The 25,280-nt window shown below is 59.7% G+C and overlaps 1 protein-coding gene across 6 annotated transcripts; it reads right to left on the bottom strand.

Moving 5' to 3' along the window:
• On the bottom strand, nucleotides 1-24,937 carry SLC19A1 (solute carrier family 19 member 1). Of its 6 annotated transcripts, none has more exons than XM_045776925.2 (7): nucleotides 20,144-20,977; nucleotides 18,899-19,113; nucleotides 17,669-17,900; nucleotides 13,305-14,043; nucleotides 13,036-13,228; nucleotides 10,446-10,587; nucleotides 1-393 (listed from the first exon to the last, which is right to left on the bottom strand). In XM_045776925.2, exons 3-7 carry the CDS (start codon nucleotides 17,855-17,857, stop codon nucleotides 148-150), a joined length of 1,509 nt encoding a protein of 502 aa, XP_045632881.2. In that variant the 5' UTR covers nucleotides 17,858-17,900; nucleotides 18,899-19,113; nucleotides 20,144-20,977; the 3' UTR covers nucleotides 1-147. The 6 variants fall into 6 exon arrangements, with proteins under 6 accessions (XP_045632881.2, XP_045632878.2, XP_045632883.2 ...); XM_045776922.2 differs by having other exon boundaries at nucleotides 18,895-19,113; XM_045776927.2 differs by lacking the exons at nucleotides 18,899-19,113; nucleotides 20,144-20,977 and adding an exon at nucleotides 24,866-24,937.
• Nucleotides 24,938-25,280: the final 343 nt, after the last annotated feature.

The raw sequence follows: 25,280 nt of genomic DNA on the forward strand, positions 1-25,280 counted from the left end.
CCCCTGGAATGTGGACGAGGCCAGAAACCTGGACTGCTGACACCAAGGGGCGGGCCACCTGCAGGGGCGCAGAGGGAGCGTCCGCTCGGAGACGCCAAGGCCCCGGGAACGGGAGGGTGCTGGCGGGCGGCCTCTGGCATCGGAGGGTCAGGCTTTGGCCTCGGGCCGCTGGTTCTGCTCCTGGGAGGTCAGTGGCGGGGGGCCGGGCTGCAGGCTGCTGAGGCCGCCGTCCTGGACACTCAGCATCGGCACGGCCTTCTCCTCGGCCGGGCTCCTCAGCTCCGGCGGCTGGGGCGCATGGTGGCTGTCCCGGAAGTGCCGCAGGACCACCAGCATGGCCCCCGACAGGTAGACACCAAACAGCACCAGGAAGTACACGAAGTAGACGAGGAACTGCAACAGAGGGGGGGGGGCTCAGCCTGGCGGGGGGGGGGGTGGGGGCTCAGCCTGGCGGGGGGGGGCCTCAGCCTGGTGGGGGGGGCTCAGCCTGGTGGGGGGGGTGGGGGCTCAGCCTGGCGGGGGGGGTGGGGGCTCAGCCTGGCGAGGGGGGGGGCTCAGCCTGGCGGGGGGGGGGCTCAGCCTGGTGGGGGGGGCTCAGTCTGGTGGGGGGGTGGGGGCTCAGCCTGGCGGGAGGGGTGGGGGCTCAGCCTGGCGAGGGGGGGGCTCAGCCTGGCGGGGGGGGGGGCTCAGCCTGGTGGGGGGGGCTCAGTCTGGCGGGGGGGTGGGGGCTCAGCCTGGCGAGGGGGGGGGCTCAGTCTGGCGGGGGGGGTGTGGGGGCTCAGCCTGGCGGGGGGGGGGGGCAGGTGAGCAGCGGGCGGGGACTGCGGAGGCCAAGGGAACACGGTAGGGGTGGGGGCGGGTGGTCAGGGGACAACCCACAGGGGGCAAGGCCCACCTCTGCCCTCCTCCAGGCCACGGCCCACGCAGCCCCAGGGGGCTCCCACCACGTTCCCACAGAACACTGGCACGTTTCCTGCAGCTGCGTGGCCTCTGTGACCCACCCCAAGGCGCTCTGCCCTCTCTGTGACAACAAACACGTGCTTCCCTTTGTGGGCCACGTTCCCACGGCTGCCGAGGGCTCGCGGACGTGTGTGCGCAGAGCCCGGTCCAGAAGAGGAGCCCGAGGCACCGAGGCCCTGCTGCACAGCCCCGAGCACCGTGCTGGCTCCCGCCCCAGGGACAGGTGCAGCTGCACACGTCCCTCCTTATCTCACGACCACCGGGGCAGGCGGTGCTGGGCGGTCTCCCGCATCCGTGGGCCAGACCGGCGTGAGTCCTGCCCGAGACCGTGGCGCTCTGTTCCCCACGGGCTCCTCTATGGTGCCCTTCCAGGAAAGCTCATCTTTACAAGCAACACTGGGAATCGAACCGTCACGGGCTTTGCTTCTGGGGGGATGGAGCTGAGTGTCTTCCCTGTTCCTCCCCCGACGACAGCTAGAACCCTGGACACTACACACAGAACACACAAGGCGGTAACTGAGAGAGCCGGAGGGCGCTACACCAGCCAGGGGCGCTGCAGGCCGAGAAGAACACGGCAATATGTCCCCTGAGCTTTTTAAACTTTGCACTGTGCTTATTTTTAGATCTGAAGAAACCAGCAATCCAGAAAAGCCAGCTGATGAAGGAAAAAAACCACAACAAAAGCTGTTCTTTCCGGTCAAAGTACAAGGAGAGGGACAACCCAGGACAGGGACCTGACAGAGGGGAACCACTGGACTCCAGCCAGACCCCACCCCCATTACCTAGACTCTAGCCAGACCCTACCCCCATTGTCAAGCCTCCAGCCGGACCCCACGCTCACCGTCCAGACTCTAACCCGACCCCACCCCCACTGTCCAGACTCCAGCCGGACCCCACCCCCACTGTCCAGACTCCAGCCGGACCCCACCCCCACTGTCCAGACTCCAGCCGGACCCCACCCTCACCGTCCAGACTCTAACCGGACCCCACCCCCACTGTCCAGACTCCAGCCGGACCCCACCCCCACTGTCCAGACTCCAGCCGGACCCCACCCCCACTGTCCAGACTCCAGCCGGACCCCACCCTCACCGTCCAGACTCTAAACTGACCCCACCCTCACCGTCCAAACTCTAGCCAGACCCCACCCCCACCATCCAGACTCCAGCCAGGCCCCACCCCCACCGTCCAGACTGCAGCCAGACCAGACCCCACCCTCACTGTCCAGACTCCAGCCAGAACCCACCCTCACCGTCCAGACTCCAGCCAGACCCCACCATCACCGTCCAGACTCTAACCCGACCCCACCCTCACTGTCCAGACTCCAGCCGGACCCCACCCCCACTGTCCAGACTCTAACCTGACCCCACCCCCACCGTCCAGACTCCAGCCGGACCCCACCCTCATTACCCAGACTCCAGCCAGACCCCACCCCCACCGTCCAGACTCCAGCCGGACTCCACCCTCATTACCCAGACTCTTGCCAGGCACCACGCCCCTGCCGGTGGTGGTGGTCAAGGCACAGTGGGAAGCTGGAAAATTCACCCCAGGAGAGACCACACAGAAAGCCTGGACTTTCACTCTCCCCAGGTGGTAAAAACCCCCAACTCCCTGCCCTGCAGAGTGAGGACTCTCACCATCACCCAGCAGCAGCAAGAACACCCCATCCATCCACCCCGTCCCCTGGTGTCACTAGAGGCCACGTGGGAAGCGGTAACAAGGCACCCATGCCCCTAACTGCGGGAGGCTGGAGGCCAGGTGGGGAGCTGGAACTCCCATCCCCACCCAGCAGTAATAAGGAGGCCCCCCATCCACCCCTCGGTCAGGAGGGCTGAGTGGGGGCCTGTTATCTGGCTGTAACAAGGCACAGGTTCCCAACTTCCTCTGCTAGGCCAGTGTCAGGGGAAGCCAGTTACGGTGGAAGGTTTCAGTAAGATCCAGATCTCATAATATCCAAAATGTCCAGGTCCGATCACTCAGCATACTTAGAACCACAAAGACCTCTAACTGAATGATACAGTCAACGGACAGGGACACTGAGATGACACAGATGTTGACATTATTGGAGAAAGACTTTAAAGCAGCCACAGTACAAATGCTTCAACAAGTAGTAACACACTAGAACAGATGAAAACGTCTAAGAAAAGAAATAGAAGAGATAAAGAACAGTTAGACCTGAAGATGCCACAACCAAACTAAAAGCTCAATGAATGGTCTCAATAGCAGAGCAGATGGAACAAAGAAAACAAGCCGTGAACTAGAAGATGGGATGACAGAAACCACCAAATTCGAACAGAAAGAAAACAGACTAAAAAAGTCATAAGCAGAGCCTCATTCCCTTTAATGACAGAAGATGTGATGCTGTGTCATGGGAATCCCACAAAAAGAATGAGGATAGGGCTGGAAAAGTACTTGAGGAAATAGTGGCTGAAAACTCCCCAAATTTGGTAAGAGACATAAACCAACAGATTTGAGACACCGAGGGAATCACAAACCAGACAAACACTAAGAAAACTAGAACAACACACCATATTTAAACTTCTGAAAGCAAAAGGCAAAGAAAAAGGAAAAAATCGTGGTAAGAGAAAAAGTGGATTCTTCATCAGAAGCCATGAAGACCACAAGGAATGGACACATTTTTCAAAGTTAAAAGAAAAAGCTATCAACGTAGAGGCCTATATCCAGTGATAATCTTTAGAAATGAAAAGTAAATCAAGACACTCTCAGAAGAAGGAAAAACTAGGAGAAAATTTGTCACCAGCAGACCTACCCTGAAAGAATGGCTCAAAGGAGATGCTCTAAACAAAAGGAAATCATGAGGAAGAATCCCTGGACTAACAGGGAAGAGAAAGAACACAGTGAGCCAAATCATGGGTAAATAGAAGACTTTCCTTCTCCTCTAGAATTGTCTACATGTTTGATAGTTAAAGCAAAAGTTAGAACCCTATCTCATGTCGCTGTCCTGGTACACAGAGGAAAGTACTTCAGACAACTGTACTACTAACAGTGGACGGTAGAATGACATAGTAGGAGGTAAGATTCCATATTTGACTCAAACTGGTCATTTAACACACAAAGCCACTATCAAAAAAACTGTACTAAGAGATATACTAAAAAAACACAACAGATAACCTAAAATGAAATTCTAAAGAATGTGCAAACAATCCGTAGGAAGGCCAAAAAATAAAAAGCAGTGAAGAAAAGCAAAAATGGTACGGCAGCATCAACTCTTAATACAGCGACAGTTACACTAACCATAAATGGTCTAAATTCGCCACTTATTAAGACAGATGTTGGCAGAATAGATTAAAAACGGGACTCAATCATACGTGGTCTGTAAGAAACTCACTTCAAAGAGAACCATACAGTCAGATAACAAGTAAAGGGGAAGAAAAGAATATATTGCGCAAACGTTAATGAAAGGAAAACAGGAGAGATTATATTGATATCAGGTAAAGCAGACTTCAGAGAAAAGAAAATGACCAGAGGCAGAGAAGGACATTCCATTCCGTAATGATCAGAAGTTCAATCCATCGAAACACACACAGCAATTCCCAAGCACACGCAACCAACAAAAGAGCTACGAACGTGAAGCGAAAATGTGACAGAGCTGAAAGGAGAAACAGCCAAATCCACAGTTCAAGATGCAGGTGCCAACAGCCCTCTCTCCACAACGGAACGAGACAAAAATCACAAGGATAGAGAACAAATTGACAACACCATCAACAGCAGGATCTAACTGGAATTTATAAAACACTCTACCCAACAACAGCAGAATTCACAGCCCTTTCGAGGGTCCACATAACATACAACAAGACAGACCACATCCTGGGCCATAAAATAAACCTCAACAAATTTAGAAGGACTGAAATCAGATACGCTGTGTTCGCTGATCACAAAATGGAATGAAAATAGAAATCGGTAACAAAAAAAACCCCAGGAAAATCGCAAAACACCTGGAAACTAAACAAAAACCCTTTGAAAAAATTAAAAGGTCAAAGAGAAAGTCTGAAGAAAGCTCAGAAAATACACTGGATGAACAAAAATGAAAATGCAGCATACCAATCTGTGGGATGCAGCTAAAGCAGTACTGGGAGGGAAATGCATAGCACTAAATGCAGATGTCAGAAAAGAAGTCTTGTCATTAATGTAAGCTCCCATCTCAGGAACCTACAAAAAGAGGAACAATATAAATGTAAACCAAGTAGAAGGAAATAATAAAGACAAAGTTCGAGCCAGCTACAGGAAGACAAGACCAGGAAATAAAAAGCATATGAAGAACAAAACCTCCTAGAACTAATAAATGGCCTCAGCGAGACTGTAAAAGACTAACACTCAAGTATCCAACTGTATTTCTATATGTTCACGACAGACACATAGATACTGCTATGAAACGAACTGTGTCCCTCCAAAATTCACTTGTGAAAACCCCACCCCCAGTGTGACTGTTGTTGGAGACAAGGTCTTCAAGGTGGTGATTAAGGTCAAAAGGGGTCCTAACAGTAGGCCCTACTCCAACAGGACCGGTGTCCTCAGAAGGAGAGAAAGACACCAGACATGCACGCACACACAGAAAAGGCCACGTGAGGACAGAGAGGACGACGTCTACATGCCAATGAGTTCCTCAGGAGGAACCAGCCCTGCTCACACCTTGATTTCAGACTGCTAGCTTCCAGGACTGCAAGAAATAAATTCTGTTTAAGCCACTGGGTCTCTGGTATTCTGATATGGCGGCCCTAGCAGACAAATAGACACGAAAATTAAAAACACAGTATCATTCACAATTGCTGAAAAAACAACAAAATACTCAGGTATAAATGTAACATAGCAGGTACAATACTTGTACTTCTACAAAATGCTGAAAGAAATCAAGAAAGTTCTAAATAAATGGCGAGATGCACCATGTTCACAGACTGCAAGACTCAACAGAGTAAAGATGTCCATTCTCCCAGAAATGACTCAGGCTTCCTGCAACTCCTAGCAAAATCCCAGCAGGAATTTCTGTAGGTAGACAAAATTACTCTAAAATTTACGTGGAAAGGCAAAGAAAGTATAACAGCTGAAACAATTCTGAGAAACCATTTCAAAGCTGGAAAAACCAGCGTGCCCAGTTTCAGAACTTCCCATGTGGCCGGAAAGCAGGACAGCCAGAGAAGCCAGAAACGGACTCGCGCGGACACGCGCCACTCAGGTCCGACACGGGTTCAGCAGCAACCGACAGAGAAAAGACAGTCTTTTCAACGAGAGTCTTGGTGACCGGACGTCTACAGAGCAGCCTTGATGGAAACCTCACACCTCATACAGGTATCACCTCAGAACGGATCACAGACTTCCATGTAAAACTACAAAACTTTGTTTCTTTTATTTTTTGTATTTGAAGAGAGGGAGGGGGAGAGGGAGAGAGAACCTTAAGCAGGCCCCACACCCATCGTGGAGCCCAATGCAGGGCTCCATCTCACAACCCTGAGACCATGACCTGAGCCGAAATCAAGAGTTGGATGCTTTACCGCCTGAGCCACCCAGGCGCCCCATTTACTTTTTTTAATTATTATTTTAGTAATCTCTACACCCAATGTGGGGCTCGAACTCACAACCCCCAGATCAAGAGTTTGCATGCTCTTCTGACTGAGCCAGCTGGGTGCCCCCAAACTATAAAACTTTTAAAAAGATATTGGGGAAAATCTGCAAGAGCCTGGATTATGCAAAAAGTTCTTACACTTGGCACCAAAACCCAGATCCATAAAGGGAGAAACCGATGAATCGGACTTCACCAAAATTAAGTTTTGCTCTGCAAAACCCTGTCAGGATAAAAAGACAAGCTATAGCTATGGGGAAGGCGTACGAACCATTACAGTTGACCCTTGAAAAAAGCAGGGGTTAGAGGTGCCACGTGTAACTTCTGACTCCCCCAAAACTGACCTGCTGGTGACTTACCGTTGACTGGAAGCTCTACCAGTAACACCACTAACACCGTACGTGCGAAGGCGTACGTTACACACACTGTTCTTTTTTTTTTTTTTTTTTTTTTTTTTTAAGATTTTATTTATTTATGTGACAGAGAGACAGCCAGTGAGAGAGGGAACACAAGCAGGGGGAGTGGGAGAGGAAGAAGCAGGCTCCCAGCGGAGGAGCCTGATGTGGGGCTCGACCCCGGAACGCTGGGATCACGCCCTGAGCCGAAGGCAGACGCTTAACGACTGAGCCACCCAGGCGCCCCATACACACACTGTTCTTACCGGTAACACCACTAACACGGTACACGTGTACCCGTATGTTACACGCCCTGTTCTTACCATACGGGAAGCTACAGAGAATACTAAGAAAACCATGAAGAAAACGCATCTGTATCACCACATCTATTGAAAAAAGTCTATGTCCACGTGGACCCAGGCAGTTCACAGCACGCTGTCAAGGGTCCGGTCTATATCCACCTACAGCAATAGGTACAAGCAATGCTCAAAACTCAAGAGTGAAAAAACAAGCCATCCAGGGCGCCTGGGTGGCGCAGTTGTTAAGCATCTGCCTTTGGCCCAGGGCGTGATCCCAGGGTCCTGGGATCGAGCCCCACATCAGGCTCCTCCGCTATGAGCCTGCTTCTTCCTCTCCCACTCCCCCTGCTTGTGTTCCCTCTCTCGCTGGCTGTCTCTCTGTCACATAAATAAATAAAATCTTTAAAAAAAACAAAAACAAAAAACAAGCCGTCCAATCAGGAAACAGGGAGCAAAGGACCGCCTCTCCAGAGGACGTGCGGGCGGCACATGAGGGCAGAGCATGGCTCGCGCCATCAGGGAGACGCAAACAGAACCACAAACCAGCATCACCCCACGCTAGACGCTCCATGGAAAACGGGCGACACGCAGCGCTCCCGAGGATGTGGGGAAACGGGCTCTCTCTCTCGTACCCGCCGGCAGAAACACAGAACAGAGCAGCCACCGGGAGAAGAGCGCGGCAGCTCCTTAAACCCACACGACTACCGGGAGTCAGCAATGGCGCCTCTGGGCCCTCATCCCAGGCAAATGAAAACCTACGTTCAATGTGCAAAGCACCTTGACTCACAACAGCCGAAACCGGGGAACGACCCAGTCATTCACGGGGAGCAGGTATACCAGCTGTACCGCCAACCCAACGGGGCACAGCTACGGACCCACCGGACCTCAAGGGGGGTGGGCTGAGAAAGCCCATCCCACAGGTGACAGACCCCAACTCCACTCAAGTGACATTCTTGAAAGGAGAAGATACAGAAATGGTGGAGGGACTGTAGGGCTGGGGCCAGGGGTGTGGCCGGGAACTGGCGCTGCGGGGCCCTGAGGGGCAGGAGCCTTCTGGGTCTTGCCTGTGTGAGGTCAGCCGCCGACAGGGACGCTGCCCTGCGGGGCATGTCCGGTGCATTACCTCTAACACTGCATATGAATGTACGGTTATCCAAAAATAAAAAGTCTAACAAAACTCAAGCCAACGAGGGCCAGCTCCCCACTTGCTGGGCCCTGGTTCCCACAAGTCTCCAGCCTGCAGCTGGCTCGCTCTCAACACTGTGAGAATTCACAAAGGTAAACCTCACCCAAGCCGAGTCTGGAGGCTGGAAGGGGGCCCTGCCACTCAACCCCGATTACAGGAAGAATGGCCAATCACAGACCCAACAGAAGAACCCTCCGCGGGAGAGAAAGACCAGTGACAGGCCCCAACAGCGGAAGTTCACGGAATCTTCTACAAGAATCAGCCACCCCTGCAACTCGGCCAACGAGAAACTGAGAAACCGTCATCACCCTGATTTCCTGCTTTTCCCCCAAAGGACTTCTGTCCTGAATTGCAATTCTTTGTTATTCCCAAATAAGCCCATTTTTGCTGTTTTCATTTTCAGGCCAAGCCCACTTGGGATGACGTGAAGATACACACGGGCCGTAAAGAGGGAAAGTGAGCAAGAGGGGCATGGGTTACTCTCCCCGTGGACCCCAGCGCCGCTTCCAATCATGAACTAACCGCCCCCCTTCTACATTTAGCTAACTGGGAAAGGAAACGTGCCGGAGAAAATCCAACGTATTTTTCTCTCCATCTGACCCAACGCAGCCAGGAGCCACCACATGGGAAGGCCCAGCCCCTGGAGAAGAACCCCCAGCCCCCCTCCCAGCTGTGGGCCCCAGGGCACAGCCCGGCTTCTAGGCACACCGCCCCTGGCCCCCCAGGCTGAACAGGGCCATCAAAAGGGGTAGTGACCTGACGTCAGTGTCCATAGGCAGGTCGGAGCCGCCATGTGGCTGGGTCCACTGTGCCCTCTGGGAACTGAGATGAGCCTCCGTCCATCCACACTAACAACCCCGCTGCCCAGAGGGGATCAACTGGGAGCTGCTGCCGGGCAAGGCTCCGTGGAAAGTTCTGGGGCCAAGGCTGCTCCCCTGCAAAGGCTGCTGCCGTCTGGTGAGGCTCCCAACCTGCCCATCCCTGGGCACAGGGCGCACCCCCCAGCCCCTCCTGCCCACCCCTAGGTGCAGGTGCACACGCCTGTGGACCTGAGTCCGGCTCACGCACCGTGGGGGGCTCTGCCAATCCCGCTCGGGCTGCACAGTCCCAGTGCTCAGCCTGGGGGGCCCTGCAGAAGCCTGCAGACATGAGCGAGTGGTTCAGACCTTCTTCTCCCCAAGGGCATGTCCAAGCCCCACAGGTCAGTTTCTAAACAGGAGGGTCTGCCCCTGCCCAGCACCTCCTCCCAGGGCCAGCTCACCCCCTCAGAGCTCGGAACTTCTCTGTGGAGCCCACCAAGCCCAGGGATGTCCGGGCTTGGGCAGATGGCGGCTGCAAGCCCCCAGGCTGAGGCCACTGATCCCGGGGCCCAGTTACCGTCCCTCCTGCATGCCCATCCTCTGGCTAATTCCAGCCGGCCCGGACAGGTCCTGCCTTGGCTGAGACCACCCACAGTCACACGTGTGAGCGTTCCGCAACCTCACAGGGAACAGGAACTTTCAAGCTCTCAGAAGCACCAAGAACCCGCTCAGGGTTGGATGAGGGAAGGGACCGGAGAGGTCCCTTCGGCACGCACCGATGTCACCCCCACCAGCTCCACTTTGCTGTCTTGTGTATGGCAGACAGACAGCTGGCATGAGCCAGGGCCCAGGTCTGACAGGTGTTGACATGAAGGGCAGAGATCTAAAATGAGGGCAGTGAGCTGTGACCCACAAGGAAAGGGCTCATGGCCATGCCTCCATCCTTCCTGGGACATCAGCCAGCATGGGGGAGGACGGGGGCTGGTCAGAGCTCCTCCAGAAAGGACTGCACCTGGGCTGGCCTCAGAGGTCAGAGGGCATCCAGCTGCCCTTCCCTCCCTGCTTGGGGCTTCTTGCTTCCTGCTCCGCTCCAGTCTGTGTGCCTGGCCGGAAACGCCCAGCCCACCTGCGCACAACCTCCCTCCCCCAGAAGCGGACCTATAGTCCCAGACCCACAGAGTGGGAGATGCACTGGCCAGACACTTCCAGGCAGCGAGGCCGAGACGGGCTCACCTGTGAGTGGACTGGGAGACCCAGACCCCGCTTGTCAGAAACAACGAGGGTGATGACGGTCTTGAGGACGGTGGCGAGGAATGTATTGACTCCGAAGACCAGGGCACAGAGCTCTTTAGAGAGAGAAGACGCGATCTGAAAACTGAACGAGAAAGCGGCCAAGGTCAGACTCCGCACGAGAAGCGCCCACAGTCCAAAGGGGACTTGGCAAGTCCAGCCCGGCACCCAGGCCACCCGCCGCTCCCAGGCACGTGCCCCGGGCTCTGAGAATCCCAGACCAAGGACAAGATGCACCCCCAGGAGGACGTTCAGAAATCTCCCGGTAATTCTGGGGCAGAGATGGTCACCCACATGAGCACGGGCAGAATGTCATGAGCTCCTGGAAGCACGGTCATTCATTGTTAAGGACTTGATACGTTAGGAACAGGACAGTAAGACAAACGAGGAAAGCAGAGAACGCACATGCATTCGGCTCCCGGTCCTCTGCAGAAAAAGACATTTGAAGGTACTTCCCGTTAAAATCCCCAAAGTGCCTCTAAGAACGAGTAACTGGAGAGGAAATACTCTAGAGCTCTGAAAAGGGAAGGAGCAAACATACCCGAGAAGCCCTTCAAGAGGATGACAGAGGCCGAGGGGCTCCGCTGTGCTGCGGTCTGGGGTGGGAGCAAGACAGACCCGCCGGGCCAGGACGAGCAGCGGGGTGCCAGCACGCGGAGCGAGAGAAAGAGCGCGTCAGGCAGAGGTCCCAGGGAAACCCACACCGGGCCACGTCCCCAGCACGGCAGAACGCCACGCCACCCCTGCACGTGTCCCCCGCGGTCTCCACAATCCTGAGCAGGAGCAAACCGAGCTGTGCCAGTGGCACGCGGCGGAAATCTCCACCACATTCGGTTGGCCCAAGTGCAGCAGAGAATCCAGCTGAGGCCAGAACAAGCAGGCCACTCACACCAGGGAGGAGCCAGCCCCACTGTCCCTATGGAAAGGCCGCCACGCACTTGCCGGGTACCTACTGACACCCCCTTTCCGAAGCACAAGCCCTGCCCGGCCGGTCCCCTGCGGGGACCCAGCTGCGGCCACCGTCCCGACTTGGAGAAACAAACACGGGTAGAGGATGTTGATCTCAGGGCTGTGGTGGGAAAATACAGCACGCGCCACCCCCGTCAACCGGGGCCCCGCTGCAGGGCATCGGCAGGAGCCGGATTACGTGTGCCTCAGAGACGCTGAACCACACAGCAAAGTGCGCAGGGCAGGGGGCAGAGGGCCGAGCTCCAGCCCACGTCAGACCAGACACCCAAACGCCAGCGGCCAGACCCCGGGTGGGAGGAGGAGGCACCTGTTCCCTCCTCTACACCTGCCCGCATCGCGGCTGAGCTCTCCTGCCGTTTTTACAACCAAGAAAAACATTCCAGGAGCAAGTGGACGGTCGTCACAGCAGATGACCTGGAGCCCTCCCCAAGTGCTGCTGGTGACAGGACAGGGGGCGCCTGCCAAGGAAACGCTCCCGGGACATCTGCTGTGATGGAGGGTGAGGTGTGGTGGGAAGCAGGAAGACCAGGCCCGGCCACGGCGAGCAGGTAGGCAGCGGCCAGCACTTCCGTGAGGCAGCCCAAGACACCAGGAGCCCGCAGATGCTGCTTGAGCTCAAGAAGCAGTGGGGACAGATGCTCTCACTCGGGGTGACCAGGAGGGCCCACCGCCCTCCCCTGAGGGGTGAGGCCCAGAGGGGAACCAGGGCCAAGCAGCAGAGGAGCTGATAACAGATGCAGGCCCACCCGCCGGGGGCAGGGGGCACAGGGAGGGAGGCTCCCACGTGCATGTAACATGGGCGCGTGTGACGTGAGCACGAGTGGCATCAGCTTCGTGAAAGGGTCAGTTCGAAGGAGCACAGAGAGGATCTCAGCAAGCTGGACGCGGGCGGGAGAAGGTTCTGAAGGCACAAGTGGCCGGAGGGCAGCTCTGGGGACACCCCTGGGCAGATAGAGGGGAGTCCCCAGGGGCGTGAGGAATGCGAGGGCACCAGGAGAGCCCTGGGCGGAGGGCGAGCTGGGCCACCTGGTCACTCCCTGGCCGTGCATCACTGCCCTGTGGTGGAAGGGGACAAGGGCCTCGTGCTCTGCAGACAGGCCCAGAGCAGTGCTTGGGGCCTTGAAGACAGGGAAGGGAGCTGGGAAGGACTTCACAAGAGCTGGTACTGTAAACGCTAAGTACCGTCCACGGGAGAAGCAGAGGGGACGCCACGTGGACCAGGCTCTGCGCCAAGCTCAGGGTCACAGAAGCCAGGACAGGCTGTGCTGTGGACAAACGGACACTGAGCCAACCGAGAGCACCCTGGGTTCACTGTTCTCCCCGACACGATTGAGCGCACACCACGGAATGGGCTCGGTGCTGCCCACACACACTCCTTCCGCTCCCCATGGAACATTCTGGAAGGGAGACCTCTTTACATATGCGGACGGCCTGTCCACCCCCAACTGGCAGGAGAAAGGTGTGTGCCCTCCAGCCACCCGCCAGTGGCCCAGGCTCTGGGAGCTGGCACCTCAGTGGCCACCCAGACCGTGGCCTCACAGCCACCCAACTCAGGTCAACTCACGTGGCAATGGGCACCAGGAACTGGTAGGCGCCACGGAAGAGCACAAAGGCCACGTAGCAGAGCCAGATGCTGTTCGTGCTGTACATGAGGAAGACCAGCACGGCCTGCACCGCCGTCACGCCCGCGATGACCAGCTTCGCCCACAGCGCCCAGCGGATCTTCACAAAGCCGGCGGAGAAGGAGGTGATGGCACCTGGGGAGACAGGACGGGTCACCGCCGACCCGGGGGGCGGGCGGGGCGGGCGTGGCCAGTGGCGCGGCGGGCCTACCGAGCAGGGTGGAGGCGGCGTCCGCCCCACCGTTGTAGACCGCGGTGGTGTCCGTGGTGGGGTGGACCACGTTCCACAGGATGTGCACGTAGTAGACGATGAGGTAGTAGGCGGCCGAGTTGAAGACCCACCAGAGCGACCAGAGGCGCAGCTGCGGCGAGCGCAGGTTGTCCCCCAGCTCCCGGAGCATGCGCACCAGCGTCCAGTCCCGCCAGGCGCCCGGCTCGGCGTCCGGGTTCATGCGGTCCAGCTCGGAGGGCGAGGCCCCGCGGCGCACGGGGCCGCCGCGGTTGAAGAAGAGGCTGCGCTTGGGGCGCTTCAGGAAGAGGGCGAGGACCAGGCTGAAGGCGAGGAGCACGAGCGAGATGTAGTTGAGCGTGGAGAACGGGAGCCCGCCCACGGTGACGAGCAGCTGGCCCAGCACGGAGCTGGTGAAGACGCCCAGCAGCGTGGCAGCGCGCGAGTAGCCGGCCATGCGCTGGTAGCGCGCGGGCCGCACGAGCGAGAAGATGTAGGAGGAGTAGGCGATGCGCGCGGCCATGGTGACGCTGAAGAAGAGCTCCATGAGCTGCATGTGCAGCACGGAGCGGCCGAGCAGCAGCAGCAGCCACACGGACACGTAGCTCAGGCCCTGCAGCACCAGCACCGGCTTGTAACGCAGGTAGTCGGTCAGCAGGAACACGGGCACCAGCACGGCCAGGTAGGAGTAGGACAGCACCGGCGTGATCTCGTTGGTGACCTGCGGAGCGCAGGCGTGGGACACGGCCGCCGCGCCCCGCGCCCTCCCGCGCCCTCCCGCGCCCTCCCGCGCCACTGGGCCCTGCGCACACAGCCGCGGCGATGGTCCGGCGCGTCCCGCCCGCCCGCCTCCCGGTGCAGCGCAAGACGACCTCGGGGACGGCCGCGAACGCCGCGGTAGTGTGCGGACCTAGGTCTGTGTGCTTTCAGGAGATGAAAACTGGTTTCTCCTTGTTGTTGACAACGGGACCAACTTACACTCAGGCCAACACAGCCCTGGGAGGAAAGGCCTCCGGCAACAGGTTTCACAGAGCAGAGGGAGGGAGGAAACCAGAAAGAAAAGGGAACAGGAGAGGAGAGGCCACAGTAGGGCCATGCCTGTCTGCAGAGGGAGGGCGCCTGCCGCCAGCCTCACGCGGTCCCAGGGCACAGGGACGCTGCGAGGGAGCCCTGTACCTGACCTCACCGGGACCCGCCAAGGGGCTCTGGCCATGGCTCGGATTCACTGGGACAGGCACAGCTGGGCCCTCAGAGGTCACGTCCTCTCTGGGGACCCACTGACTCAGGGCACTACCCACCCCTGACTCGGGCCACAGAACAACCCGAGCCAGCCCCGGCCGCCCCAAGCCCCAAGAGCCAGCAGGCTCCAAGGCCCCACATAAGGAAACCGAGGGCCCATCGTGGAGCCTTGGGTCAGCATTGGGGCTGTGCTGTGTCCGCCACCTACCAGCCTCTGGGCAGCTGGGTGGACCCGGGCGCCTCAGCCAATTCACCCAGGGGTGTCTGCAGCCCTGCCCACCCAGGGGGTGCCACAGGATGGGCTGCGCTGGCCACAGGTGCCCCGGACAAATGTGGAACGGCCTTTCTCGGCTTGTGCCCCGGACCCCAGACTCAGCCCCACATGGACAAGCCTCAGGGACTTTGAGGGACGCTGTTGGATCCCCTCCCCTGACCGAGGATCCCCCACCTGGTGGCCTCCTCATCCCACACCCTCATGGGAAAGCCAACGATGACCCCAAAGGCTGTGGTCCCCACAGCACCGTGTACTAAAGGCCCCCAGGACGTTGAGACTGAGTGCAGGTCAGTCCCAGGGGAAAGACTATCCCGCACTGGGTCACCAAGAGCCACGGGACCCAGCTCCAGAAGTCTAGACAGTCGATGTGGTGTCCAGGAACACCAAACAGCCCCTCGGTTATGACATCTCTGGACAAACGGCTAGCCACCAGAGCCCAGGGGCCAGAGACTTAGGAGAACCAACTACACCCCCCTCCTCCCCCTTCCTCCCCTCCTCCCACCCCCTTCTTACCCTCCTCTTCCTCCTTCCTCCCCTCTTCCTCCTCCTTTCTCTCCTCCTCCTCCCCCTTTCTCCCTTCCTCCACCCCCTTCCTCCCTTCCTCCTCCCTCCTCCCTCCTCCCCCTCCCACCCCGCATCCTCAATGGGCTCTCCTTGGGCTTGGCAGGCAAACAGGCCGGCAGAGGCAGCTGACCTGTCACACTTGGAAGGTACTAGGGGAGTGGGTGCCCACGGAGTCCCTGGGGCAGGTGGCAGCTGTCAAGTGGCCCGGCACTGGCACAGGACAGCCTCCTACTGGCCTGAGCCTAGCTGCCTGGACACCTTCCCAAGAGCCTAGTGTGGACGGGCCAGGTCCAGGCTGACGGGCCAAACACAGGAACCCATGCCCGGATCTGGATCCAGGTGGCTTCGGGGCGGCTGCTTCTCTGGATGGGCAGGCTCGGCTGGGCCCCAAAGCAGCCAGGACAAGTGGGGGTGGGGGCCAGAGCCAAGGGAAGGGCAGGAAGGACGCAAAGGATGCAGAACAGGGGGTTCTCAGGAGCGGGACGAGGGGACCCAGACGCCGGGAGGAAGCGCGAGAGCCCGATCCCTGGTGGCACCCAGATGGGAGCTGAGTACCGCCCGAGGGAGGGGCAGGACCAGGGCCTTCCTAAACCCCAGGACTGATGGGGGACAGGTGGGGCCAGCCCCGTGAGGAGGACTATTGTGAGAGGTCCTGGACGGGCTCCCCGTGGGCATGGCGCCACAGGACTCTGCCACAGGCAGCTTGAGGTAAGGGCGGCAGAGGCATGAAGGGACGGAGCAAGCCTCCTACCCCTCCCCAAGGCCCTCACTAAGGCAGGGAGACGGCGTCCCACAGCAAGGAGCGCGAAGGACAGTCTGGCGGGACTAAAACTTAAAACCCCCGCATGACAGGACACTATGAGCAAAGTGAGGGAACCAGCCCAGACAGAGAAACAGGTGAGACACAGGCAGTCAGATCCCCCAGGGCAACCAGGAGGCAGATGGCCCCACAGGAAGATGTGGAGGCTGGCCCAGCGAGCACGGTGACAGCCAGGTGACAGCCAGGCCCGGGGCCGCCGTGCAGACCAAAGGAATACAAGCCGACAGCAAGCTGCTCTCCAGGGCTATCAGATGGGCAGAGACTCAGCGGGGCCAAACCGCTGCTGGTGAGGGAAACGGGAAGCCAGCCGCACGTGCGGCAGGACCGGGTGTCCGTGCCGGTGACACCAGGCCCGAACACCAGGCCTGCGCAGGGCTGTGCCCAGGACACCTGCAGCAGCATCTCCCTCGGGGGTGACAAACTGGATGCCATCTAAGCACTAGGGGGACCCTCTGTAGTTCAACCGCTAGAGTGCGCGGAGGTCAGGCCAGCCAGCACGTGTGCAGACAGGTGTCCTCGGTCAGCCTGGCGGGGGGATACTGCAGAGGTCATCTTTGACCCCACTCGCCTGCACGTGTCAGACAAGCCAGCGAGGCCACAGCACCAGCACCTGTGGGCCTGGCTCGACCGTGTGGCCACTCTGGGGGTCAGGCCTCATTTGGACAGAGACTCCACGTGACTGAAAGAATTCCAAGGTCTGCAGGGGAAGGGGTCAGGGTCTCAGTCAGGGAGAAAGGCAGGGCCTCCCAGAGAAATCCAGCAGCTCAGTGGGACCCAGCAGTCCAGCAACAGTGACACAGGGCGGAGGGGCTGGCAGACACGCAGGAGGGGACGGAGGCTGAGGGCGGGGGCTGAGCTGGACCAGGGAGCACAGCGCAGAGCCAGCCCGGGACCAGGCTCTGGGGCAGGTCGAGCAGGGTGGGGACCTGAGCTCGGACAGAAGCCCCGGACAGAAGGCCTGACCATGCACTTTATCTACCAACAGCCCCGCGGCTCTTTCGTTCTTCAGATAAGGAAGCAGCAGGGATAAAGCCCGGCTGCTCTCACTCCTCTACGGCCCCAGGGTACAAGTTATTAGTCAAGTTTCAGCGAGGACATCTTTGTCCTGCCGCTGTAAATTCCTCCGTCCTCTCTTCAGGCACATGGCTGTTAGGTCTCTGCGGGAAGCAAACCCTCCCACCAGGTGAGCCCACGTGGGTGGGGGAGCGGGTGCCCCCTCCCCGCACCCTTCCCTCAGACCCCAGCAGATGCGGACACTTCTGCCCCCTGCCATCACTCTTTAACTGGCCTGCGCAGGAAGTCAGAGTCAGGCCCTCGGTGTGCAGGTGCCCCTTGGGGGGCAGGGGGCAGGACCCCTCACACCACACGGCCACCTGACCTTGCAGGCTCAGGTGCTCCCGGCCCGGAGCGCCCCTGCCCACGCCTTCCCCGCATGCCGTGACCACGCACCTGTTCCCGCGTGAAGTTCTTCTCCGGGCCCAAGAGGTAGGGTGTGATGAAGCTCTCCCCGGGCCGCAACTGCGCCATGAAGCCATAGAAACACAGATAGAACACCAGGCACCTCCAGGACTTAAGCTCAAGGTCCGGCCCCAGCTCCACAGGCACGCCCTTCTCCATCGCCTGGCTGGAGGGCACCATGCTGCCCAGGCCCCCGGCAGCCCCGGACAAGACGATACCGTTCCTGGAAGATGAGCCCAGGGTCAGAGCAGCTCCCCCAACAGCCTCGGACCCCACCCCACCTCCCCAGAAACTCCAGCGCTCTCTCACGTTGTCAGCATTCAATGCCCACGTGGGGAGGGGGCCCACAGGCCCCAGACCTGAGAACCGCCCGGAGCTTGTAACGAGCCAGACAACAGGCCCACCCAGCCAGGCTGTCACCACCTCCGGGAGCCAGAGGCGTTGCTGCACCCCACACCTCTCCACCACGGGGGCTCCTTAAATATCAACTCAAACCAAATACAACTTAGAGTGTAGTCTTTCAGGCACACCAGACTCATCTCAAGAGGTCCCGGCGGGCGGCTGTAGGTAGGGGCTGGGCACGAATCCCTCCCCGGGAGAGGTCCCAGGGGTGCAGCTGACGTCACAGCTCCCAGCTAGAGTTATGGGAGTATCACCTGGCCCCAAGATGGCTCAGGGCGTATGGGCTGGAAGAGTCCTGCTGGGACGCCAGGTACACAGCTGGCCACAGCGAGGGTGGCTGGTGGCCCCAAATGCAGCCTGGGAGTGCTGTCCCGTCAGTCTCTGGTGGTGAGACTCCATGCACAAGACTGGGGGATGTGGCAGATGGGGTGGGTGAGGAGAACAAAGGGAGACGCAGGAGCCTCTGGGGCCAGGGGAGCTGGGGCAGGGGTGTGTGTGTGACAAGGTGACAGACGGGACCACATGGGACAGAGGCCCAGACCTTAAGGCTCGTGACCCTGGCAGCCGGAGGCTCCACTAAACAGAAGCAGCCAGAGGCGTGGGCTGCCAGGTGGCCCCGTCCAGCCCCGTGTCCCCCACAGGCAGCCTCACCCAGGGGCACTTTGGGTAGAGCTAGAAGCAGCAGTAGTTAGACCACCAGGTCACACGGGGAGAACTCTCCATCCAGAGGGCTCCCTTCAGTGCAGGTGTGAACGGCACCCCTCCAAAACCCACCAAAGCTACTCTAACAGAGAGGAGCAGAGAATCAGACCTACTCACGGTTTATCTTTGTTACTACGTTTCTGTAAGTCCAGTGATGTTGGTTTTGCATTTATGGCATTGATATCAAATTCCCTTCTCAATGAGGAAGTCAAAAGTAAGCAGCCATGGATTGTCAGGTGAAGAGGGGCGCCGGTGCCAAGGGAACGTGTGGCTCAGGTGAGGCAGGGGCGCCCTGAAGGCAGAGCGGCAGCTCTGTGCTCATTCCTGCATGGCTGTTCAAGGAGGGTGATTGTAGAGGGTCTGGATCCGTGGAGAAACGCCCTCCAATTCCCAGCGGTGGGCACAAGAAGTTCCCAAGATGTGGGGCCAGCTCTGCGGGGCTTGGGGGGGGGGGGGTCCACGGACCCCAAGGAAAAGCCACCAGATTCCCAGCACATGCGGGAGACCGTCCAAGCAGGAAGGGCCCCCACACTCCTCCCAGGATGAGTCCCAGAAAAGCCAAGGGACTGCAAAGGACCTCCTCCCCACCCAGGACCACAGAGTCCTCACAGCAGAGTCCTCACAGCAGGCCCAGGGCCTCAGCAAAGCGAACTGTGGCTGACGCTTGGGACTGTTCCCACCTTCTAAGCACCCATGCTTATTTCTGCGACACAGGGACAACAAGGGGGACAGCAGTGAACCCCTGAAGAAGCCAGGCTGTGGGTCTGCTTGTGGGGCGACAAGGAATGGCAGGGCAGGGGTGAGGCAGAGCTGCAAGGATGCCAGAGTTTCAAAGGGAGAGGTGAATGTGGGACGGAGGGTGGTCCCAGCAGTTACAAGGTCCTGGGACAACCCTTCAAGCTTCCAGGAGGCCACAGGAAACCATCAGCTGGGCCGGGAGCCGCAACTTCCCCTCCCCCTCCCCCACTGCCCCACTGGCATCGCAGGAAACGGTTGCATCAGGGATGCGGGCCAAGCGCTTCTGAGGACAGACTCTGTCACTCACTCTTCCAAACCCACCGGGAGCTTGCACAAGCAGATGGGAGGGAGAGGCAGAACCGCGCACACCTCAGGGTGCACCCCCAGCCCTAAGACCCCCCTCAAGGTCACTTTCCCGCTCGCAGGTACACTCCCTGGACACCAGAGCAGCCCCATACCACCCAGCTCAGCTCTCCGGCAAAGGGTGAGCAGCCAAGAACCCACCTAAGCTCAGGGCCCCCAGGAGTGGGTCCCTTCCCCATCCCGCAGGGGCTCAGAGCCCTGAGGACTTGGCCCTGCTGTTCAGAAGCTGTTACCTCCAGAAGCTGTGGGGCCTTCCCTTACCTGGTGTCCCCCGAGTCCTGGGGCAATGGCTTCAAGCACCAGCCCCAAACACACTCATGTTTTCTGTTCCGTACCCTGGACCCCTACAGCTTCCGAATCCGAGGAGCTCCAGCGAGAAGTGTCAGAAAGCCCAGCTCTGGGCTCTGCCCTGTGCAGCTATCTGAAGGTCTGGGTCACGGCCCAGGACTCTGCACCTAACACGTCCCACAGGCATGCCTGAGCGAGTGAACGAGCACAGCACCCCCAGGGGACACTGCCTCGGAATTTCTGGCTGGACACGCAGAGCCCCAGCCCGCACTCCCAGGGAGCGTAGTAAGCCGGCCCCCAACCACTGCTCGGAAGGGCCGCCAGGAGTCCTCCAGCCTCAAACCTCAGAAGAACGGGCAATGCAAGGAGCCGCCCCAGGTGCTGGCCAGGGAGCTCGCAGGGTGGGGGAGTGTCTGCAGAGACTGTCTCAGGGAGCCCCTGAACTCCCAGCCCACCCCCCAGCTCCATCCCTGCAATCTGGGAACACTGCCCAGTGCAGGGCGCAAAAGCTGGATGACCCAGCTCCCCAGCTTCCTCCCCATGGGAGAGGCCTCCCACCGCTGCTGGGGAGAAGCCCAAGCCTCTGCGGCCACCTCTTCTTTGATCACATGATGCTAAGGGCCCCTGTGTCCCCACAGCTCACTGAGCCCTGGGCTCCACGTCCTACACTCACGTCTCCCCTCTGGGGACTGCACTGTGCTCGCTCTACACTCGGGCCCATTAGCTGGCCTGGGGCTCCCCAGCCAAAGGTGTCCAGCTCCCAGCAGGAGTCCCCGCAGGAGTGCAGGTGGCCTCCCACCCACAGTGCAAGCACTAGAGAGGGGAACTCACGCTCTCCTCAGCCTGGGCGCCGGGGACCCGCTCTCCAAGGTCAGGAGCAGAGATGCTCACCCTGGACAAAGAGCATGTTCACTGCCCCACTGCTGGCCCAGCCTCAGCCAGCCCCACAGCAGAAACGGCAGAGAAAACGCTGAGATGCGCAGAAGGTACCAGACCTTCCCTCGAGAGCGTCCCTTCAGAACTGGGCACCCGCATTTCTGCTTCAGACATTCTTCCTGAATGTGGTTTGGAAAACCTGCCCCTCCTCCAACTCCAGGGGGGGAGGAAATCACCGTCCTGGCCCTCCCCTTCACAGGCAGCTCCGGGATTCCCAAGATGAGAGGTCCCGCGGCAGGGCACAGGTGGCAAAGCGGACCTCTGGTCACCCCTCCCAGCTCAAGTGCCCCAGCTTGTCTCCCAGAAGAAAGGAAGGGCAGTCCCTGAGGGGCCAGCACTGCAGGCACAGCACGAGCCGCCAGGTGAGGTGAGATAAACTCGATCCGCACGACCAGACACCCTGGAGACACGAGACCCGTGTCCACTCTGGAATGTGCATCTTGGAGGCGCATCTGCCAGGCTTCTGTCAACAGCGTTGCACGCGCACTTTCAAAGACTTCTGAAACAGGCTGGACAGCAGGTCACTGCACTGAGCCGGGCAGGACAAGGTCACAGGGAGGAGCTTGGCCCCATCCCTGGAGCACCGGCTGCCACACAGAAACAGGCACCCAAACTCCAGAGTCTGATTTGAAATCCATTTTTAACAGCAGCCACTATGGAGAGAGTGTGCAGCACCCCGGGACCAGTGTTCGTGAGCCCAGGGCAGCCTCGAGGCCTCTTACTCAGCTTCCCCGGGAGAGGCCACCGCGCCAGGGACTCAGGTTCAAAGGAAAGGGCTGGCGGACCCAGAAGCCAGCTGTCCCAGCCAGCAAGGCTGCATTCCAAGTGGACTTCGTCTGCCTAGGCTCAGTTTATTCGACTCACCTGAGCGGGGTGTAATCACCAACCCTGACAGGCGGCCAGCCACCACGGCTATGACTCAAAGTCCTCTCTCAAAAACAGACTGCTCTTTTAAACACGGAGGCCCTTCCCAGGCTCACACTCCAGGAAGGGAAGGCGGAGAGACCCCATCACACGCTCACAGGTGCAGAAACAGCCCAGAAGGCACATGAGGTGCCCACGCTCAGAACAGGTGGCTGGAGGGAGGACTGGCCGGGACTGCAGGTGTGCTGACCCCAGCCAACACTGTGCAACCTCAGGCCTCCTCAGGGCAAGCAGAGGGAATACGGGCCGACCAGGAGAGTCACAGGAGAGAACAGAGGACCCCATCACGTGCCTCCCAGAGAAGGTTTTAACAGTTCCCACGGAGACCCCTCCTCACAGCCCTCCAGCACCTGTCCTGGGGGGGGTGGTATGGAGCACCAGCCGCTGCTCCGTCCCTCCAGGACCTAGTTAGCCTGGAGACCCAAAACCAAACCAAACACCGCCTGTCTTGTTTTGGGTACTACTCTCCCAGGTTAACAAGGGAGGTTCATTACATTCTTAGCGAAAATGAGAAACCCTTACACCCTCCCCCCAAATCCCTGTTCCAAAGAGTAAAACTAAGCCCCCTGACCATCACTGCTATAGACACTCGGCCCACGAGTTTAAACACCGGGGCGGTGCTGCTGACCTCTGCCCAGCACCAGCAATGGCAGCATCTGGACTTACATCAACCAAAGCCCCTCAGAAAGAGAGGAGTTCCTAACCCCAAGTCAGGAGAATGCAAAAAATGAGCAATGCAGTCCAGCCCGAGGCAGCAGGGGGAGACACTACCCCGGAGCCCTCAGGGATGGGCTCCCAGACCGGCAGAGGGAGGCAGTTCCCCTGAGGCCAGAGAGTCCAGGCTCTGCTGATTCCATCTGGGCTACAAGAGGGCCCTCCAGGATCCCTGCAGAAACACCTGCCACTTTGCAGAGCACCGGGAGGCAGCTCTGAAATCCGACCGCACTTTGAGCAGAATGGAAAACGGCTTTTTCTAGATGCATTCCGATTTCTGAGCTGGCTCAGATTCTAACTTGTACTCTGAGACCTGGCAGGCTGGGGCTGGACACCCCGAGATAGTAAAGAACCCCATGAACACACCATGCATGCCTGCGCCACAACCCTGGACTCCCCGGGACAAGCGTTCAGCGGGGGAAAGCAGACAGGGCCTTTGGGGTTAGCTTCCTCTCGCAGAGATGTTGGGTCCACTCAGGAAAGGACTGCAAGCACAGTGCCCAGGTTCCCAGGCAATCTCCAGCACTCTGCTCCAACCGCTCCTCCGAAAAGGAAGTCCATGGACACCCACACAGTTCTGGGCTGGGAGACTGACGATGGGCTGGCACGGGACTGGGAAGCGCGCCAAGGGCCTTCCGGTCGGGTGGGTGGGCCGGGGATCCCCCGCAGCCCCGCCTTCCCGCCGCAGGAACACGTGCGCCAGGGTGGTTCCGCCGGTGCACGGTACCCGGGCGCCAGCACCGAATCCACGCGGTCCTATCCATCCCGCGTAAGGGACCCGGAGTCCGAGGGTGACGGGAGAGGGTCGGGGCGCCGCTCAGAGCCCAACCAGCCGGACTGTGCGGAAGTGACAGGAGGTGAGTCCGGCGCTCCAGGGGTTGTGAGCGTGCGCGCACGGGGAGCACCAGGGAGAAATGCGGTCGGGGACAGCAAGCGGCTGGCGGGCGAAGCCCGAGTACCTCCCTACACGGGCGGAGGCGAGGATGGGGCGCTGCACGCGGGACCCACGGCCACCGCTGGGAGGAACGGGTCACCGTGCGCCCAGGGCGCGTCCTGCACGGGCGGACAGTGCCCACGCCCTATGCATTCACCGCCCAGCCCCGGCCCGTGACCTCGCACTCACCCCGCAGCCCCCCCGCGCGTGCCTCACCGAGTACCTGGGCGGCCGGCGTCCGCTCCTCGGGGCGCGTGGGCGGCGGGGGCCGGGGACCCACCAGACCCGGCGCACGCGCCGTCCCGGCGCACAGTGACCCGTGGCCGCGGGCGCTGCCGGGAAAGGCGGCGGAGCCCCGCCCCCAACCCCGCCCCCGCCGGAGCAGGAGCTACACGGCCCGCGCTCGCTCCGCCCCGTCACCGCCCTCCCCCCCCCCCCGCCGTCACGCGGCAGCCTTGTGGCGCAGGCGGGGGCGCCGCAGTGAGGGGCCTGGCGCACCCCGGGAGCATCCCGTCCGGCTTCAGCGCTCCCCGGACCTTCCCTCCAGATACCGGCCCCTATGCAGCCCCTCTCTGGACCATTTCCCCACCCCCGCCACGCCCCAGCCCCCCGCTGGGTAGTCCATCTGCCCTACCGCTAGGTCCGCAGGCCCACTGGATTGTCCCTCGCTCCCCCTCCAGCCCCCCATGCAGCCCCCACTGGACCGCCTCCCCCACCCCCGAGCTGTAGCCCCCACCGGACAGTCCCCCTGCCACCCCCCACCCCACCCCCCACCCCACCCCCGCTCCGCAGCTCCTTATGGACCATCCCCTTGCCCCTCCTTAGCCCGCAGCCTCCGCTGGACTGTCCCCCTGCCCCGCCCCAATGCAGCCCCCACTGGACCATCCCCTCCCTCGCAGCAGCCTCTTCTGGGCCGTCCCTCTGGCCCCCTATCTCACCCCCTGCAGCCCCCACCGGCCTGCACCTCCCCCTGCTCCCGCATACCCATGCACCCCGTACCAGACCGCATCCCCCCAGCCCCCATTGGACCGACCCCTTCCCTCTGATCTGTTCCCCTGTCCCCTCCCCCCCGCCCCCCTGAAGCCACCACTGAACCACTCCTCCCAGAACCCCCACTGGACCACCCCCTCATGCAGCCCCCACTGGGAGGCCCCTTCCAGAGTCCACTGGAACCTACCCACACCTACCGGCCCTGGCTGCAGCTCGCAGAAGTCCTGGAGGGAGGCACTCCTACCCCCTTACCAGCGGCAACCGCCTCTCGGAGGAGAGCCGGCCCCTTGACCCCTGCTGGGGCTTACCCCGCCTGCCATCCCAAGCTAGAAGTTCATGTGCTTTTTCTTTTTGGCTCATTTTAAACGTTCCTTTTCTGGCTAACCCGCAAGCTTAAGCCAGGGACATTGATCACTGTGCCAAGCAGGACACATCTGTTGGGGTTTTGACGAACTTTCCCCTCCCCCCACACAGCGCCAGCCTAAAGAATTCACCCTGACCCACATTTGGTCTGGTGGCTGCCTGTCACAACAACAAGGCACAGTGACCTGCTCTTGGGGTCACAGAAAGCCCCCTACCCAAATGCAGCCAGTGCCTGAGTCCCAAGGGTGC

The sequence above is a fragment of the Ursus americanus genome, chromosome 4 (assembly GCF_024610735.1).
Source record: "Ursus americanus isolate L20-20 chromosome 4, mUrsAme1.1.p, whole genome shotgun sequence".
In the NCBI taxonomy this organism is placed as follows: domain Eukaryota; kingdom Metazoa; phylum Chordata; class Mammalia; order Carnivora; family Ursidae; genus Ursus; species Ursus americanus.